Raw genomic sequence first — 19833 nt, 5'->3', positions numbered from 1 at the left:
GGCCTCATACAATCTTGGCATTATGTAATTTATTTGGTCATCTTTTATTCAATTCCAAAAATGAACTTACAGTAAAACATTGACATAGTAGGCTACAATAAAGGCATAAAAATGAATAAGCATTGTTTCAGGAACAAAAATAAAATGTGAAGGCAATTAATTTTTTTGTCAGTGGCAAAAATGGATTTAACCAAAATTATATCACAGAATGTGTACTTATGCAAGCATTATGTTTATATATATATATTTATAATTTATATAATTTTTCCTGTTTTCCAAACAAAACCCTCATCTTCCTAAAAGTTCTCCCAGAATGGCACGTCTTTGCTTCCATTTGTCTCTACCGGTCTCCCATATTCTGCATCTGAATACTAAGCGATGTGAAACTGGCCAGTAAGTCTGTCACCTCATCCACCTGCAAAACACATGAATGGCAAAGTGTTTCAAAGCCACAGTGACAATAAAGTTTTAGAACCATACTTATAAAATGTAGACTATGGATCAATGGATTTCCCAACCAAGATTTATAAAACAACAAAAAGTGCATTAGCTCTGTAGACTGAGCCTTACATGCGTTACGTCCAAGGCCATTTTTAGGTGAACTTCATTAACTGGTGGCTCATTGTTTGAGCATAAACCTGACAAGACATACTCAAAATAAAATTTACTTTTTTTTAATAGTCTCTTAGGAGATACTGTACAAAATTCTTAAAATTATAGACAAAGAAATTATTTAGAAAATCTTAAATTGATTGTAAATACCCAATATGTCCTTGCCACCAAGTAAATAATCTCAAATTAAGGCTTACCATGTTCAAGTTCTGATCTGGGAGCTCTACTTTGTGCATTATAGATCATTTTCTTAAATAATGTCAAGTGAATTTATAAAAGCTACTTCAAACGCCAGCTAACAACATCATTAAATTAATTACTTTACATAATACACACATTTGCTTTGTCTTAATCACAATATGCTGAAAACTGCTCCGTTAATGTTTTCACATTCACAATTATGAATGACAGACGAATCACGTAACTGTACAACATGACATATTAAATTAAAAATGGCAAATTTCGCCAAATGGTGAACCGTTTGCACCCTTGGAAATTAATGTCAGTCAGCACAACATTTAAATCATAAAACAGTGTTCAAATATTGCACATTTAGTTGGATACATCTCACATGACAAACACTCTTAACCTGAACTGCTTGATGATGCGCGGCACTGGAATAATCCATGAGATTCCCGCTTAGCATCTTAAACTTGAGTCCCGCCATCATTGATTTGATCTCAAATGACATTGACAAGCGGTGTTAGACTACGGAATACGTGATGGTTTTTTTTAACCCTTTATATTATTCCTGCAACAACTTTATGACAATTAGACAGCGGTGCATAATGAACTGCAGCAGAACAGCAACAAGGATATACAATCTGGCCATATCTGAATTTATATTGTGGTTACCTCTACTGTCGGTTTTGGAAACATGTGTGTTTTACCTGTTCTCTGGTGCGGGTGTTCTGTAGTTGGGTTGAGATGTGCTCCAGTTTCTCTCTCTCTTCACTCTGTCCCATTATATTCAGATATTCCCGCAGCATCTGAATAATCTACAAACATATCCATAGGTTGTCATATCAACATAGTGTGTTTATTTTAGGCTACACCTGAAGGTGAAGTGTGTAGTTTTTTTCCATATAAAAATTTAGGGCTGGGAATTGATAATAATTTTCCTGATTTGATTGATAAACAAGCTCTCGATTCGAATTGATTCAGTTTCGATTTTGGTTATATTTTATAAAATCTTCCATTTAAAATTCTTCCATTTTGCTTCCATTTGAAATTCTCTCTCAGCTAATGCTGTTAATTATACAGGGGGTCTTCTAACTTGGTACATTATGAAAATCTAAATAAAAAAAAATGTATTAATTTCTTATTCATTACATTATAATCATTTTGTTCACATTTTAGCTTTTTAAAAATGTACAAATTCTTTGTATCCATCAAATGAAAAACTGCAAACATATTTGTTATATGGTTATTGTTTATGTGCATAATTTGTACTAAAAAGTATTAACATTGGTTTTTAGAACAAGTGCTAAAACGGTACTGTATCTTAAGAAAAGCGGCAGTTCAGTGTGCATCACAAATTAATGAGAGTTGAATGGCTTCTTTACTGCATACAATAAAATATGTACTTTTTGTTGATTTTGATACACAAATAATTGTAAAAAACTGAACGTATATAAAAAGGCATTACTCAATGATAATTGGGTGGCGTGGATCTTGTCTTTGAACACAAGTTAAAGGGAATGAGTCAAACTCGCTCTAGTTGGTTGGGTAAAAATGTATCTTGGGATTTAAGAATCAATATCATTGTTCAAATGAAGATTGTGATTTATCGGAAAATCTATATTTTTCTCCTATACCACAGACATCTTGCAGTGGGACATTTGTTGGTTGATTCCCTTGAAAATGTAAAAAATGTGGCTCAAAATATTGCTCTGATTGGGCAGTCTGACATGTCAACTTCAAGCTCAAACATTGGTGTGAGTTTGGGGCAGGACTAACTGTTCAGTAGACTTGTTTGAAAACAATAATTTTTGCAATTCCATTAAGCGGTGCCAAAATTACACATTTTACCTTTAAAGACACACAGTTCAAATACTAATATATATATATATATATATATATATATATATATATATATATATTTTTTTTCCAAGGCACTATATATACTATAGTGCATGCTATATATATATATATATATATATATATATATATGACTATGAACATGTTGAAATGTAAAGGTTCAACCAAAATAGAAAATCCTCTCATTACGCACACACAAAAAGATTTTTATAAGAATATCTCAGTTCTGTAGGTCCATACAATGCAAGTCAACAAGGTCCAAAACTTTGAAGCTCAAAAAAAAAAAAAACACACATAAAGGCAGCAAAAGTAATCCATATAACTTAGTTGTTCAATCCTTGTCATCAGAAGCAGTATGAAAAGTGAGAAACAGATCAATATTTAAATCCTTTTTTACTATAAATTCTCCTCCCTGCCCAGTAGGTGGCGATATGCACAAAGAATGCCATTCATCAAGAACAAAAGAAGAATGATCAAGTGGAGATTTATAGTAAAATAAAGGACATATTTAAATATTGATCTGTTTCTCACCCGCACCTATCATATCACTTCTGAAGACATGAATTTAAATACTGGAGTCGAATGGATTACTTTTATGCTGCATTTATGTTCTTTTTTTTCCAAAGTTCTGGCCACCATTCACTTGCATGGATCTACAGAGCTGAAACTTTCTTCTAAAAATCTTTGTGTTCTGCTAAAGAAAGAAATTCATACACATCTAGGATGGCTTGAGGGTGAGTAAATTAGAGAATTTTTGGGTGCACTATTCCTTTGTGTATGCATAAGTGTTGAGGCCAACTGGGCAAACTCTACCCCTTCAGCACATTAAGGCATTTGATAATCACCTGTGTGACCTCTCCTCTGAGGGTTTCCAGGCTACGCGAGTCTCCCTCTTGTAAAATGTTGAGCTTTGAGCGGGCAAGGTGCAGAGCGGTTCTACCCGCACGGTCCAATGCATCAACTCGAGCACCTAACAGGACGACATACAACATTTGAAATGAATAAAGGGGTAGACAGAGATCCAAATTTCAAAAGGAAAACAAAAATCACATAACCATAATTCAGTTATGGTTTTAAAATCTATTCATATTTTTTTATCTTACCTCCTCGCAGTAAGGTTGTGATGACAGGCACATGGTTGGTGCAGGCAGCTGCAGAACATAAGTTAGTTAGTAGTCATTTAGCACTGTACTTTGTACTGTAGGATACTATTTAATCTGGATGTGTATGACTTTTTCCTTCTTCTGAACACACATTTTTAGAAGAATATTTCAGCTCTATAGGTCCATAATAGGATGCAAGACAACAGGGTCCAAAACTTTGAAGCTCAAATGCACATAAAGGCAGCATAAAAGTAATCCATTTACATTTGGCAGATGCTTTTATCCAAAGTGACTTACAGTGCACTTATTACAGGGACAATCCCCCTCGGAGCAACCTGGAGTTAAGTGCCTTGCTCAAGGACACAATGGTGGTGACTGTGGGGATCGAACCAGCAACCTTCTGATTAACAGCCCTGTGCTTTAGCCACTACGCCACCACCACTCTCACTCTCAATCCATCAGTCTCCAGTTGTTAAATTCATGTCTTTAGAAGTGATATGATAGGTGTGGGAGAAAATCCTTTCAAATGGCTGTCCGAAGCGCTCTTCTCTCCTAAGAGTTCATCTTTTGTTTTTGGAGATTTACATTCTTCGTGCATATCGCCACCTACTGGGCAGGGTGTAGATTTATAGTAAAAAAAAGGACTTAAATATTGATCTGTTTCACACCCACACCCATCATATCACTTCTGAAGACATGGATGTAACCACTGGAGTCATATTGATTACTTTTATGCTGCCTTGGTGTTTTTTGGAGCTTCAAAAGTTCTGATCACCATTTACTTGCATTGTATTTACCTACATGAGGGTGAGTAAATGATAAGAGAATTTTTGGGAACTTATCCCCATTCCTTTACTATCCATTTAAGGATGATAACATTCCTATAATCAGTTCATATGGATGACTGATTATTCAAAACCTCTTGGCTCAGCATGACATGGATTGTTCAACATGACATGTGGCAAATTTGATAAATGCACATTTTTACCCAGATGCAGTGGCGTGTTTCCAAGGCTGTCTCTCTGGTTTGGGTCAGCACCATAACTCAGCAACAACTGAACTATATTGTTAAAAGTTCAGAGAGGAGAAACACAAATTGATTGTTTAAACAAATAATCCACTAAAACATTTGAATGAGTTACACTTTTTACATTTTATGCATTTGGCAGACGCTTTCATCCAAAGTGACTTACAGTGCACTTATTACAGGGACAATCCCCCCGGAGCAACCTGGAGTTAAGTGTCTTGCTCAAGGACACAATGGTGGTGGCTGTGGGGATCGAACCAGTGACCTTCTGATTAACAGTTATGTGCTTTAGCCCACTACGCCACCACCACTCCACTAGTGAGTTAAACTACAATGGAAAGATTGCTGCAGCAATATAAGCTATATGACATGAAACAGTACTCACAACCCTAATTGGTTAAGTAATGTGATATAAATCTGAGCGAAGTGGCATTTTTAACATGAAAAAAATGTGGGGCAAAAAAAATGTGATACTGGAATTGTTTGGATTGTGAAAAGGCGAGGGGTTAAAATGAGAGGGATTCGTGATGTCAGCCGAAAAGCTAAGTCATTTCAGAGGCGGAGCAAGTAATTACATTTTGCTGAAATATACCAAGACAAACATTATTTTTCTTTGGAATAACGTGCAATGATGAATCAACCTGGAACCAGGACCAGGAGCAGGTACAGTTAAAGTCAGAAGTTTACATACACCATAGCCAAATACATTTAAACTCAGTTTTTCACAATTCCTGACATTTAGTCATAGAAATCATGAGCTTTAAAGTAATGTCCTATGATTATTAATAATTAACATATACTGTAGGTGCACGACAGTGCAGCCAGACAGCTCCTGTCTGTACCTATAACTCAACTGGTTTTGCTTCAGGACAGATACACTGGAAATCGAGTGACGAACCGCCATTGTAAAAACGTAACGTATGTATTTAATGTATCCTGGGTCATGTTTCCTTTTTATGTTGCATAGTTTTGTTCATGGTTTTCAAGTACAAGGACATGCATCAAGTGACATATTTTTGTTGTTGATATCAACATCAAAACAACAGGAAGTTTTCTCTCCCCCTTTTAACATTTGAAGAGCATATTTACTTATATGAGCCCATTATTATCCTGTTTATTTCCTAATTACAAACAGAACACACATATTACACAGAGGAAAGGCTCCTCGTTACGATGGTTAGGTCAGTGTGCTAGTCTTAAATGATAGTAATCATAATAAAAAATTATAGTATTTATGAAAAATAAATACTAGCTGAAACGCATCTCGAAACTTTAAATACAAATGCCGCTGTTGATATAAAATGAGGGCTAATAGATTCTACCTTTAGATTATTTCATATGAAACTACCATTGTCAAAATATAACAGTTACTTTTACTCATGTAAAATCCTGAAACAATTTTGTAAAGGTGATGATGTATAATGAAAAAATAAATTGCTCTTTTCCTCCTCAATTCTGTCTGTATCACATGGCTTTTTTATGGAGGTTTTGGAGCAGTGGCTTCTTCCTTGCTGAGCAGCCTTTCAGGTTATGTTGATATAGGACTTGTTTTGCTGTGGATATAGATACTTGTCTGCCTGTTTCCTCCAGCATCTTTACAAGGTCCTTTGCTGTTGCTCTGGGATTGATTTGCACTTTTCGCACCAAACCACGTTCATCTCTTGGAGACGGATTGTGTCTCCTTCCTGAGCGGTATGATGGCTGTGTGGTCACATGGTGTTCATACTTGTGTACTATTGTTTGTGCAGATAAACGTGGTACCTTCAGGCATTTGGAAATTGCTCCCAATGATGAACCAGACTTGTGGAGATCCATAAATTGTTTTCTGTGGTCTTTGCGGATTTCTTTTGATGTTCCCATGATGTCAAAGCAAAGAGGCACTGCGTTTGAAGGTAGGCCTTAAACCACATCCACAGATAAACCTCCAATTCAGTACACCTCATATCAGAAGCTAATTGGCTAAAGGCTTCACATCATTTTGGGGAATTTTAGAAGCTGCTTAAAGGCACCGTTAACTTAGTGTATGTAAACTTCTGGCCCACTGGAATTGTGATATAGTCAATTCAAATTAAAAGTGACAATTGTCGGAACAACTACTCGTGTTGTGCACAAAGTAGATGTCCTAAACGACTTGAAAAAAATGATAGTTTGCTAATATAAATCTATGGACCGGTTAAAAATGTGTTTTAATGACTTCAACTTAAGTGTATATAAACTTCTGACTTAAACTGTAATAAAGTATAGAGTGTGCATTGAATTTCATGTTGACTTTAAATGTTAAATGATTGCATTTGTCCCAGCTTACCAATGCTGTTATTGCCATTGCATGAAGAGAAGTGTAAGGCCGTCCTGCCCTTGTCATCAGCAGCACAAGGATCGGTATCATCTTCCAGTAACCTACGAACTAGAAGGAAAATAGTGAACATATTATAACTTCACTGTAGATCAGACTGCATCCCATTTGAATAGTGATCATTCTCACCAGTGTCAATATCATTGCAGTTTGCTGCTTCTCTGAGCCTCTTCACAGCTTATAATAGAAAGAAGAAAAAACACAATTGGTTAACAGGGCAATTATTGTAATATCTTTTTATTATTATTATTCTAATTTAATTATTTTAATAAATAGTTAAACCATTATTTAATTAAGTAACTCCTTTGGCTAGATTTAGTTTACATGTTGCATTAAAATGTGAGATTTTAAAATATTTATGGCATTGCATGAACCCACCATACAGGTCTTTTCCAATGGGCCCCATGTTCCTCCGGGCTCTTCCCAGCCGCCTCACCTTGCTCGCTGTGATCTTGCCCGGCGAGCTGCGTCCCGCCTGCAGCAGCTCACCGGGCTGCCATAACAAGTGCAGGTACCGGAGATCCGTATCCGCTGTCGGTCGGTTTCGGTTCAGTCTCAGTGTGCTCAACGTATCAAGACGAGAGATACTGAACCCGACCGCACCTGCAGCAGCCTCCATCGGCGTCTCATCCTCCCGTTTCTCGGTGTCTCCCACAGGCCCGCTCGTCACCGTGTACTCGCTCTCCGAACTGGACGGCTCGCCTTCCGAAGCAGCTGCTGCAACAAGCGTGCTCGACCCATCCATGTGTATAAGGCGTTAACGGATAAATGTCAGCATGTAAATGTCAGTTTCACCCGCAGGGTTACGATGTAAAATGTAAATATCCTAACGCAGCATTTCCACACAAGTCAAGACTGCATTTTTGGCCACGGTTTGACATAAATAAACGGAGTTCCTTTGTCGTCCATTGCGATTTGATATTATACTGTTAATGATTCGTTCCGTATTCTAATAAGCCGTGAACTTTGCTCCTATTTGAGCCACAATGTCGCTGTTTCCATGTTTTGCGCTTGTTTTCAGTAAAACAAGTCAGCATTTATCAGGCGGAATACAGGGTGGCCATGGCAGCCAATCAAAATCGATGTTGTTGAAGCTCATCCGTCCAATCAGAGGACGTATATGTACGTATGTGTGTATGTAGTATGATGCGTTATTCCCCACCCGTATTCCGGCAACTCCTACTGTTTGGGATGTCAAATGATTGGACGAACGTTGTAGAACGTCACCAGCTTGACGACGTCTTCTGATTGGCTGATTATCGATTACTTCTGACGCTTTATCGTTCCGACAGAAGAAAAACTGGCTGAATAAATGTACTGGAAATATAAAATGTCAAGGTAACCACGATTTCCCATGAGAGAATATGTATTTTTGTAATTAACTATTTCAGACTTTCTGAGAATGCTGTGGAAAAGAAATACATTATTGGGTAGCGATGGAATGTGAAAAAATTCAGTTTTGGATATAAAGAAGACCGAGTTTGAAAATGTATATAAATCTTCCGGTCTTTAATATAAAAAAATAAAATATATTTTTTCTATAGAAATATAAAGGTGATTTTTTATTTTTTTTGTAGCTAAAAATATATATTTTATTATTATTATTTTGTGAAAATACGTTTTAAAAGTTTTTATTATTTTATTAATTATGTTTTATATTTATTTTAGAAATGAACAATCTTGAATTTGCTGTCAACCTCTTTATTTTTGTAAGCTAAATTTTACTAGTAAAAATGGTCCACTTTCCTTTTAGAGTTATTATTTCATTGTATTGTATTATTTAATTAAATGTTTTGAAAATAATGAATGGTCTTGAATTTGTTGTCAAACTCAAGCAAGAATTATAAGCAAGAATTCCCCACTTTTGTTCATAGAGTTTGAAAACTTTTATCAATCTTCAGTCTTTAATATATATATAACAAAAAACTAATTTCTTTCTCTATAGAAAAAGGTTTCTCTATAGGAATTAAGGTTTAATATGTATGTTTTTTTATTGAAAGGTATTTTAAAGGTCCAGCAATTGTTTGTGAATTTATTGTTAACCTCTTTATTTTATGAGCAAACTTTATTAGCAAAAATTTCCTAGTTTCCTTTACAGTTTGAAAACTTTATTATATTTATTTCATGAAAGAATGGTCTTGTATTTGCGGTCAACCTCTTTTATACATTTTAAATAAAAATAGTCATTTATCAATCTTTCTGTTTATATAACATAAAATACAATATTTTTCAAGGTACTACAATAATATGTTTACAAATCCCCCATTCACTCGAACATATAATGCAGTTTATTTAATTCTGTACAAGAATGCACTATTCATGTTCTTTTGGGAAATATTTATAAATAAAAGGAAAAGGTGATTTAATATAAAATACCTTTGTTTATTGTTTAAAAATAAATAATAATAATAATAATAATAATATATTAGGAAAATATTAAATTATTAGAAACAAAAACTATCTGAAATTAATTATTCAGAAATTGGACATCTTTATTGTAGTTATAAATGAAAATACATGCATATCACCCCATTAAAATACATATCTGATAAACCTAAACAGTATAAAAAATAAGTTATGCATTGTATTGCACACCAAACCCAACACCATACAACAATATACCAATTTATACTTTGGCTAATAAAATACAGAATGGTAATACTCTTATTATCTTTATTAATTTAACCTGGTATGGTACAATCATAATCTCAACATGCAGAATGTAAGAAATGCTCTTTATAAAAGGCTCCATGAGAACTGGGAGGTAGACCACACAATTTCACAAGCACATCTGATTCAGTCTTTGATTTAGTTCGTGTTGATGCCCCTCAAAGGTCAAAAGTTAATTGCTGAGACGACAGCAGCGCCAGCATGTGTCAGGTATTCGGGGACTGATGTGTCATCGCTAGGGGCAACATCTCCCTGGTAATCTGGCATTAGCCCTGCCTCACGGGCATGTTGCCATAGGTGACTGTTGCCTACAATACCCTGTTTTCTCAAGTAACCTTGGCGACAGAAGAGGGGTGGGTTACGACTGGTGAGGGACATAAGGAAACAGGTTTCTGTGAAAAAAGGACACAGAAAGACACATAATTAATTATTAAGCCATAGCAATGCAGTCATTACTCAAAGTGACTAACGCGAGTTGAATATACGGACCAGCATAAAAGGCCCTGAGGTCAGTTTGAAGGCAGTGCTCGAGGAAGCGTCTGAGAGGTTGGCTGTGTGATATGGGCTGATCCCACTCTGTCAGAAAGTCCTCCACCATGTGATGCACCGCCTCAGGTCGTGGGAGGGGCCAGCCAACTGGACGCTGTCTCATATCTTTCTCTATAAAAACCATATAGGTTACAGTGTGATTCTGACATGAGAAGTCATGCATCGAGATCTCTCCTTCGTTTATGGACTCTCTCTGTGCTTACCTATCAATGGTTATACTGACAATCTATAATCCACAAAACAACTTAAGATTGTGTGAAAACATACGTACATACTTAGCAAATTGATCATGACTTGTACCCAACGTAATGGCTTTAAAAACAGCAGATATGTTCACCTGTAGGTAGTGTTTTGTAGTAGTACAGGACTGGATGGAGGAAGTTTGACCTCCAGGCTTTGGTCCATTCTGATTCGGCCCGACCTGCCCCTAGTGTATCAGTGTGGTTCAGTCCATACTGCATGACCAACACCAGAAGACCACGTTCTGAGACATGCCGTCCCGACAGAGCTGGCAGCTGAGGTAGGGCCTGCAGAGGAAACTCCTCCAGATATTCACAGTGAGACCTGTGGAAAGACAGAGAATCATGTAAACAATCAGATCATATTTGTTTTTAATGTATTATGTCTGTATGAGTCACACACACTTCTGATTGACCGGGCAGTTCTTGAGTTAGGGTTAGATGCTTCACACACAAACACCCACTTGTCCTGCCTGTTTACCTAATCAGGCTGTCAGACAGATCACACCAAGAAACCTTGAAATTCTGGTGCGGTGTTTTTTTAAAAATACCAAAAGAAAATCTGCCCAAAAGATAAGAGCAAACGAGACGAATGGATTGAACATTCCTTCATCTGCTAAATATGAAATCTAAGAAACTAGATAGGTCAAATTTGTCAAGACAAAATTTGATGTTTGCTTGAAAGAGCCAGGACTGAAATTTGGCAGGATGTATGCCAAAAAACTTTTAAATGGAAAGATAGAGAGAGAGAGAGAGAGAGAGAGAGACTTATTTAACTTCAATTAAAAGAATATTCCAGGTTCAACACAAGTCAAGCTCAATCTACAACAATTGTGGCATAATGTTGATTACCACAAAAATACATTTTTTACTTGTTTCTCATTTTCTTTAAAAAAAGCAAAAATCTTGGTTCCAGTGAGGCACATACGATGGAAGTCCATGGGGCCTTTTTTTGAACATTGAAATACTTTATCAAACATATGGCCACAAGATATAAAGATCATAAATGTTAACATGATTTTAGTGTGATAAAATCACTTACTAACCTTTTCATTTATCAACATTGTTGCCATGATGACGTAACGCCATAAACCCTAAAATGATTGTTAAAAACTAAATTTTATACAACTTTAAAGCTAAAATAATACACGTTTAAACAGAAGAATTAATGCAAGTGCTTTTATAAAATTATAAGCTTCACATTTCTGCCTTTAAACCCTCCAGAAATTGGCCCCATTCACTTCCACTGTAAGTGCTTCACTATAATTTTTTTTTGGTTATCAACATTATTCCACAAATGCTGTTGATTGAGCTTAACCAGAGATTATTTAGCAGAGACAGGCTGCTTCTATTAAAAGTAATGGGAGAAATTGGAATGCTCCAGGGCCGTATCAAGACAGTGTGGTGCCCCTGGGCTATACCTCAAAAGCCCCCCAATCAGACAAGACATAATCAAGGTGATTTCTCAAATGTAATTTCCTAACTTGTCCAACTACATACATGTAGGCATATGAGCAGTGAGCACTATATTCAAATGTCTCAATTTATTAATACTACCATTAAAACACATTTGATTTTTAATCAATGTAGAATGTGTAACTTAAAAATAAACAGATTTGTGTGTGTGTGTTTTGTTGGGTGACAGTTGTAGGTTACAGTTTGACAAGAGTTTAGAGTGTGACAAAAGCACTTTGTTGTGTTTTATTGCAAGTGTACACGAATATAAGTAAACACTTTGCAGTTTGAATGATGTCCTGTATGAACAAAATGACGGAGTATGTTTATGTTTGATCGCGCCCACGGCTCTCTCTCTCTCTCACACACGCACACACACAGTTCGATCGCGCCCGCGCCTCTCTCTCTCGCTCTCTCTCTCCACTGATCTATATAATGACATTCTATAATAGATCAGTGTCTCTCTCACACACACACACAGTTCGATCGCGCGCGCGCACACACACACACACACACACACACACACACACACACACACACACACACACACACTCCAGCATTGCAATCTTGATCAGACTGTTCATTTTGCGAAATAGAGCGATATGCATCGCTATTTAGTTTTATTTATTTTTATACCGTGTATTCTCCGTGTAAATTCGTGCACCGAGACGTGACGCCCGTACCGTTTCGGTTCAATGTGAATGACTTACATGTACCGTCCCACCCCTAATATTTACCTTCATTAATGTCCTCTTCCTCGCTCCTGTCTCCCCCAAGGACAAGGAGAATATCCTCATTCGCCTGGCGGTCATCGCCGACGCCCTGACTAACATTAGCAGCTGCTGCATCTCCCCCGCTAGCAGAGCCGGCGGTGTCAGACTTAGCGCTGCTGGTGTCTGCAATTCCAGTGTTCTCCCAAAAAACTAGTGATCTAACAAAAAACTTGTCGATCCCTGGAACATTTTTTATTGTAGCTAAACGTCTAGCATCCTTCTCTTTCTTTAATCTTCTTTTTGCGAAACCACTCAATTGCCCTCTGTCCATTTTGAATTTTGAAAAAAATGACACATTTGCGCGTACTTGTTGTGGACCAACTCAACTCTGACAGATTGGGGAGGGGGAGAGTGATATTGGTCATGTAATCTTCATTTATTTATAATTTATTATTATTATTATTGTTAAATTAGTGTTCATAAACAAGTTATGTATGGTCTTTCAAGAATTTCAAGTTAATAATATAACAATTTACGAGCTTGTGTCATGTGGTGCCCCCCTAGTGGTTGTGAATGGTTGGTGCCCCTGGGCACTGGCCCAAGTGCCCTTATGGATAATCCGGCTCTGGAATGCTCAACCGAGCTCCGAGCACCCAACGGTCAACGGATGTAAAACAATTCCCGCCTTACAGGTAAAAGAGCCAATCACCTTTTAGATACAGACATCACCTGTCAATCAACTCATTGACGTGCATGCATTAGATATACAAGCCAGGTAAATTGCACGTTTTAATGTAATATGAGGTAAAGAAGCACAATTTATGATACAAATATAATAAAATGTTATTGCTGATTTGAAATCTATTCTTTGATCGTAATCTTTACCAACCTTTTTTAAGATTTCAGCATTCAAGTAGATAGGAGCTGCACTGGCATGACTGGAAATAGCCTTCCGAGAGTTCCAAAGATGGCCACTAAACCCAAAATACTCCTTTAAAAGGCCTTGTGCAAGATTGTTTACTTTTGAATTTTTTTTAACAGTTGGGAGTTTGAATAGTCTTGGTCCGTTTGAACATTCCTTCAAAGTAAGTCTATGAGATTTTCAGGATATTTGATTACCTGCTATGGGAAAACTTTTCAGTTAGAAAAGACAAAACACACCAAGTCAGAACAGTCTGAAGGTCTGTGCCAAGTCTGGTGGATGTGTCTTGAAAGCTGTCGTATGAGTCACATTTAAGTATTTTGGTCTTTTATTTAGGGATTTTAGAAAAACCCTAACAAGCCTAAAGCATAGAACAGTATGTTGGCTTTTTCAGGCCAATATAATAATAAAGCCCAAATTTAGGATAGTTGGTGAGTTAAAAAAACCCTGAAGGAAACAAACGGACACATGCATTTCTTACCCTTGGAGAAGAATAATGTCTCCAAGAACTCCAAACATTTGGTAGGGTCCAGAGGCTTCATTCACCCTCCTGAGAATCCAGGACTGCAGTTGAATGAGGGGTAATTTCGTTGCAGGCCAAGCAATGTTATGGTAACGCTGCTCCAGGATTTTATGAACAGAACGCACTAAAGTAGCAAGACAAAAGTACTTTAATATGACCTATTATGTTCTCAAGAAAAAACATTACAATCTTTCAAGTGAGATGTCGTGCTCACCCGTGTAGCGGAACCCATGAACAAACCCACCAGCAGACATGCGATAGTCTCTGGAGTGGGCTGCCGTACCCAGAACAAACAGGTTGGGTGTTCCTCTACCTTCATACCAGGCTGTTACCCCTGGCAACCGGCCCCGGGCACCACTGCTTTGTGGCGGCCGTGCAGATCTGAATAAATAATACAAATATTATATCAATGCAATAAGTTACAGGGCATCTCGAAATTCTGTGGGGCCTTTTTTGTGTTAATATTCATTATTCTAACTTTTAATTTTACCCATCAAAGATGGAGAAGTTGAAACGGAAGCCCAGGCAACGGATCACTCGGTCATATGGCTGCCTGAGTGAGAAGTTATCAGTGTGGTAACCAGGCAGATTTTGGGCCGTGACCATTGACGTTTTGTTGCCATTCCGATCATCAAGAAGTACAGACAGAGTTAAATACAGCTGATCTTTTCCCTCCACCGATCTTCCACTTCTTTTCTTTTGAGTTTTCTTTTTTCCTCCATCTCTTCCTCGACGAACAATGGCAATTTCCTCCAGTCTGCCCTCTACTAGGCCATCCAGAGATTTCAGCTGGTACGTGTCCAATAACTCATTATTGACCGCCCTACAAACAGAGAAAATGAGTTCTACTTTAAATCGAAACAGTGAATTTAAATATTTATAAATGGAATGTTCTGATTCAGGCAGGTTCTATGGCAAGATTCTAAAGGTCATTAGAAAAATGAATAATTCTGATCCTGGATGCTGATTGGCCAATACAGCATTCCAGTCATGAATATTCTCTTGAAATCAAGGTAGTGCTAATGCGATTTACACACATAGGACATGTGCCTAGATATAAAAATGTTGTTGGCCCTTGAACAATATTCTAATCAAACATTAAATGCTCTCTGATTTCAAGGGTTGGGTTACTTAAATGGCTGTGATTGGTTGATAGGAATAATGATAAAGGAACATCTACTTGGGTAAATCACATTGACCCTGCTTACACCTGGTATTAATTATCGTCTCGGGCGATCCGATCACATATGGTCAGGTGAGACATATCGCTGTTTACACCTGGTCACTTGTTCGGATTTCAAGTGGAGAGTCCAGTTTCATGACGACATACATCAATCACTCTGTCAGTGTGCTACTGCATGATAATAAACTGCACAAAAGTCATAAAAGAATAAGAATGCGCAAATAAAAATGGCTTGCTGTTTCTCCCAGTTGCAGCTGAAATTCACAACATTTCGAGTAGAATGATCCGTTGTTTTAGAGGAGTACCTCCACTTTCACTTTCAGTTCTGGCCACCATTCACTTGCATTGTGTGGACCTACAGAGCTACCAAAAATATTTATTTGTGTTTAGCAGAAAAAAGAAAGTCATACACATCTGCGATGGCATGAGGGTGAGTAAATGATGAGAGAATTTTCATTTTTGGGTGAACTATCCCTTTAAACTCTTGTTTTAGGGTTGCAGAGGTTGATTGACAGGTGAGGGTTGGCACTTTGCTGCTGTCTGGGATGCATCAGGACAAATTAGCACATACACCTCAAATACGATGTGATCACATGCGTTTTTGACTACCTCTTATGTGGTTCCTGTGATCCGATCACAGAACGTTTTAGACACAGTTTACACCAGTATTTAACACTGGCCACTTGTGATCGGATAACCTGAAACACATCTTCATACTAGGTGTAAAGGGGGTCATTATGGTTGCAGCTATAACAAGATTAAGAAACCTTAATTCTATGTTTTGTCTCTAATACCTGAGGTCCCCAACGTAGTGTGTCTGCCATGCTAGTCGTACTGGGCTGGGACTGTACAGGTGAATCCGACTCGCTCTACCCAAAATACTCTGTGCCGTCTCAAAGGCGGCGTTTCCTTTGCCAAGGATTAACACAGCCTGGTCTGTGAACTCCTCAGGATCAGTGGGAATCGACTCATAACCTTCCATCAGGTCAGAGCCAAGAAAATCTACCTTCTGAGGAACCCAAAGGCCAGTGGACACCAACAGGACACTACAGAGAGGGATGGAAGCATGGGGAATAATAGTGAAGCAGCAGCTGAAAATGTAAATAAATAAAACTGAAACTTGTCACCATACCTGCACTGATAATTGACACCTTTCTGATCGGTCAGGATGTAGCCTTGGTTTCCATTCAAATCTACTGCTTTAATGCTCCCGATATCAACTCCATATTTAACTTTCAGTCCAAGCTCCTGTTCAAACATTGAGAGATAACGAGGGAAGTCATCTGCACTGGGGTAAAGCTCTCGGCTGATTCGCTGAAACAGGAGGTCGGGCCTGTCACTCAACAAGGAGTTCCAATCATGACGCAAGTTGAATTCTTTGTTCCGCCTTCCAGTGTATATTTTGTTTATGCTAATGAGTTTTCTGTGGCGAGGATATCTGAAAAGAAAACAGTAACTAAATAAAGACACTTCCTATTGCCATATAAATTATCCTTTATTGTTCAGTCCTTATACTTCTGCTCTAGCTTTGCACTATTCAGAGTTCCCCTTGAAATTTAGTAATGCAGCGTGGATAATATTGTTCAATTAATCCGATTTGTTCATTGCTTTGGATAAAAACGCCTGCTACATGAATACATTTAAATATAGATAGCGTCTTTAGCCATGTCTTTACATTTTACATTTAACTTTTAAATCTAAACTATGTAACTTTTGGCCCTCTAGCGGTTTAAGCATAGAACTGCAAGTTACATGCAGAGGAACATAGTTTGGTAATTATGTCTGGCTTCGGCTCTGGTCATCCTGCTCAGATGAATCTGATGGTTTGAGAGTACCAGTGTAACCATGGATACAGATGATCATCTTATCAGAGCGAATGTCACTAACAACAATAAATCTCGCCTCAAAAAATTTAATAAATAAATAACGAAAGGAAGAAAAAGACGGATAGTCAAAAAACATGTCTTATTAGCAGGAAAGTAGCGGATATTCCTCTGTTGTTTTGACTCACTGAAAACAACTGTTTCAAAATAAATAACTGTACAGAAGTTAGACATAACGATCACTTGTCTTATATTAGATAAAGTCAAATGGTGGAAACTAGTATAACTTAGCTAGCAGGCAAATAGTCCAATGCAGTAACTGGTTTAGAGATTGGCATTGTTACCAGCATTAAGTTTGTCCTTCCTCAAATTAAATCAAGCACTGCAGTGTTACAATACATAATAAAATGCCACATTAGAGTGGCTAACACTATATAACTAACTACCACTCTGAGAGAGGTACCTGGCTAACTATCGGTCCAATAAAATGTCTCACCTGTCGAGCAAGACAGACGCCATCTCTGAGTCAGTTTTTAATGCTTTCAGATAGCTACCTCTGAAAAGCCAAGCCGATGTTTTATTATGGGCTCGGTCACTTTCCCTTTTTGCTTGGTTCAAAGTTTCTTTATTTTGCATACGGGTGATTGCCCATAGGGTTGCCTTTTGGAATAATCTATGGTTAATGTGGCTTATTTGATGTGGCTACAAGCTGTCGGGTTCAAACTGCCACCACCTATCACCGCACATATACACACGCTGTAGTAGCCGGACCTTCTTTTCTTTGTTTACGGACATGACGTAAACACACACCGACGACTGACTGAAGTATGCCATTTCCTGCCAAATCTGTCCCGACAGCTCTAAAATAGAAATCACCATTATAGGCTTAACATAGCGAATCGGGGTAAGACAAAAACATGGTTTGGAAGACTAACTGTTGGTGTACTTGATCATTAATTACATTTTGTTAATTTCTAACAACAAATCTTACATAGTGTCGCTTTAAATAGTGATAGATTAATATATCTGGCCGGTCAATTAATCAGGCATATTCAGCTATTTTCAGATATTTTCAGTCGTGTCTGCTTGGATGGTTTTTAGTAAATATTGTGTAAAATTAGAGTTCATTTAATTTTGGAAATTGTGTGTGCATAATACATTGTATTATTTTGTATATAAAATGTATAACTTGTATGCCGTTTGTCACCCAGCTGTCTATTGCGGCAAAGAATATTTAGCACTGAAATACAAAGACAACCTAAACAATCTAATCAGTTTCTGTAATGTCTTTGTTATTTTTAGTTATTTCTAACAAGCATTGCTGCATGAAGTCAAGTTACATTGATTTGATGATGCTCTGTTGCCCTTTCTATTTCAGAGCAACAGTTTAGGTTCAGTTTGAGTAAACCTCCTCTATCATTAAGCGATCACACACTTGTTGAAGAAGCTCCCTGGTCCTGCGTTTCGCTCTAGAATGACGTAATCTCTCTGACTTCTGGAGAGGAAAAAGCCCATCTGGAGCCCTGCAGGTCCAGCTCCCAGCACACAGTACTCATGCCTCAGAGTGTTATTAGGACCAGAACCGGCCAAGACCAGGACCAGGACAGACAGGAGCCAGAAGAGAGGCTGAAGGAGACCCATGAGGCCTAGGGTTAGAATTAAACAGAATATTTGAGCATTATTATTAGAAAACAAATTGATTGTAGAAAGTATATACATTTTTGAAACCAAAACAACTATTTATAAAGATGTTCACATTAAGGAAAGCAACCTTTTAAACTAAGAAATATTTCTTTAAATTCCCAATTAAGCATAAAGGTATGAATCACGTGCATTTTCTAATATATATACCAAATACAAACGTAATAAACATTAGATTATTTGGTTTAAACTGATACAGACAAGTATGGCTCCAAGAGATGCGGCAACATCCAACACCTACACATTGCGAAAAACACTGTAACGTGTCAATATTTTGGCATTAAATAGATATACCGTCGACTACAGCTGCTCCAAAGATACTTCAATAGCTGAAAACGGGGAGATAAATCTGAGGATTTTTGAACACAACATCTTTGCAACGACGCGGCTTTCGTAACATCGTCCACGGAGAAGAGCTTAGCGTAGCTTTGACGTCATGAATGGATGGACGTCGTATCGAGCCAATGAGAGACGAGTGGGCGTGCCCAAGAAGAGCACAGTTCACGCCCACTTGACTGGCTCTCGTGACTTGACACTCAAATGATTCCAGGAAACAGTTATGAAAGAAAATCTGTAGATTAGATTTATTTAAATATGCTTAACTTCTTTTCTTTTTTTTATAAGGCATAAATGTCTTTATAGAATAGTTTCTTTGCCCTTTACCAAAGTGTATATTTTTAAAACTAAATTTATTGGAATGAAATGCTTCCTGTTTAATCTGATAATGATTAAACAGGAACAGAAATGTGTAAATCTTATATATATATATTATATATATTAGTGTGTTTATATGTACTTTTTATGGTTAGGGCCTGTAATACCTTATATTAATTTGCAGTATTAACAAATAAAATATCTTAATTAGGATTTATGGCATATTGATGCACATAATTAATTCAAATCTTTCAGTGGTTGTTTGT

General features: G+C 37.3%; 2 protein-coding genes across 2 annotated transcripts; both read right to left on the bottom strand.

Moving 5' to 3' along the window:
* Positions 1-9: 9 nt before the first annotated feature.
* LOC127647307 (ankyrin repeat domain-containing protein 54) lies at positions 10-8192 on the bottom strand. Its single transcript, XM_052131474.1, has 8 exons — positions 7514-8192; positions 7265-7312; positions 7088-7186; positions 4744-4815; positions 3756-3803; positions 3498-3622; positions 1503-1610; positions 10-415 (listed from the first exon to the last, which is right to left on the bottom strand). The coding sequence occupies exons 1-8, from the start codon at positions 7878-7880 to the stop codon at positions 341-343; spliced, it is 942 nt and encodes a 313-aa protein (XP_051987434.1). The 5' UTR covers positions 7881-8192; the 3' UTR covers positions 10-340.
* Positions 8193-9624: 1432 nt separating this feature from the next.
* LOC127647297 (FAD-dependent oxidoreductase domain-containing protein 2) lies at positions 9625-19336 on the bottom strand. The gene is made up of 10 exons (XM_052131460.1): positions 19208-19336; positions 18648-18858; positions 16522-16827; positions 16184-16435; positions 14697-15029; positions 14421-14587; positions 14165-14330; positions 10692-10918; positions 10295-10465; positions 9625-10197 (listed from the first exon to the last, which is right to left on the bottom strand). Exons 2-10 carry the CDS (start codon positions 18851-18853, stop codon positions 9971-9973), a joined length of 2055 nt encoding a protein of 684 aa, XP_051987420.1. The 5' UTR covers positions 18854-18858; positions 19208-19336; the 3' UTR covers positions 9625-9970.
* Between the last annotated feature and the right edge of the window lie 497 nt (positions 19337-19833).

This window comes from Xyrauchen texanus, chromosome 8 (assembly GCF_025860055.1).
Source record: "Xyrauchen texanus isolate HMW12.3.18 chromosome 8, RBS_HiC_50CHRs, whole genome shotgun sequence".
NCBI lineage: Eukaryota > Metazoa > Chordata > Actinopteri > Cypriniformes > Catostomidae > Xyrauchen > Xyrauchen texanus.
Note: the sequence above shows the minus strand (reverse complement) of the source record. Positions and strands in the feature narration are given on the sequence as shown.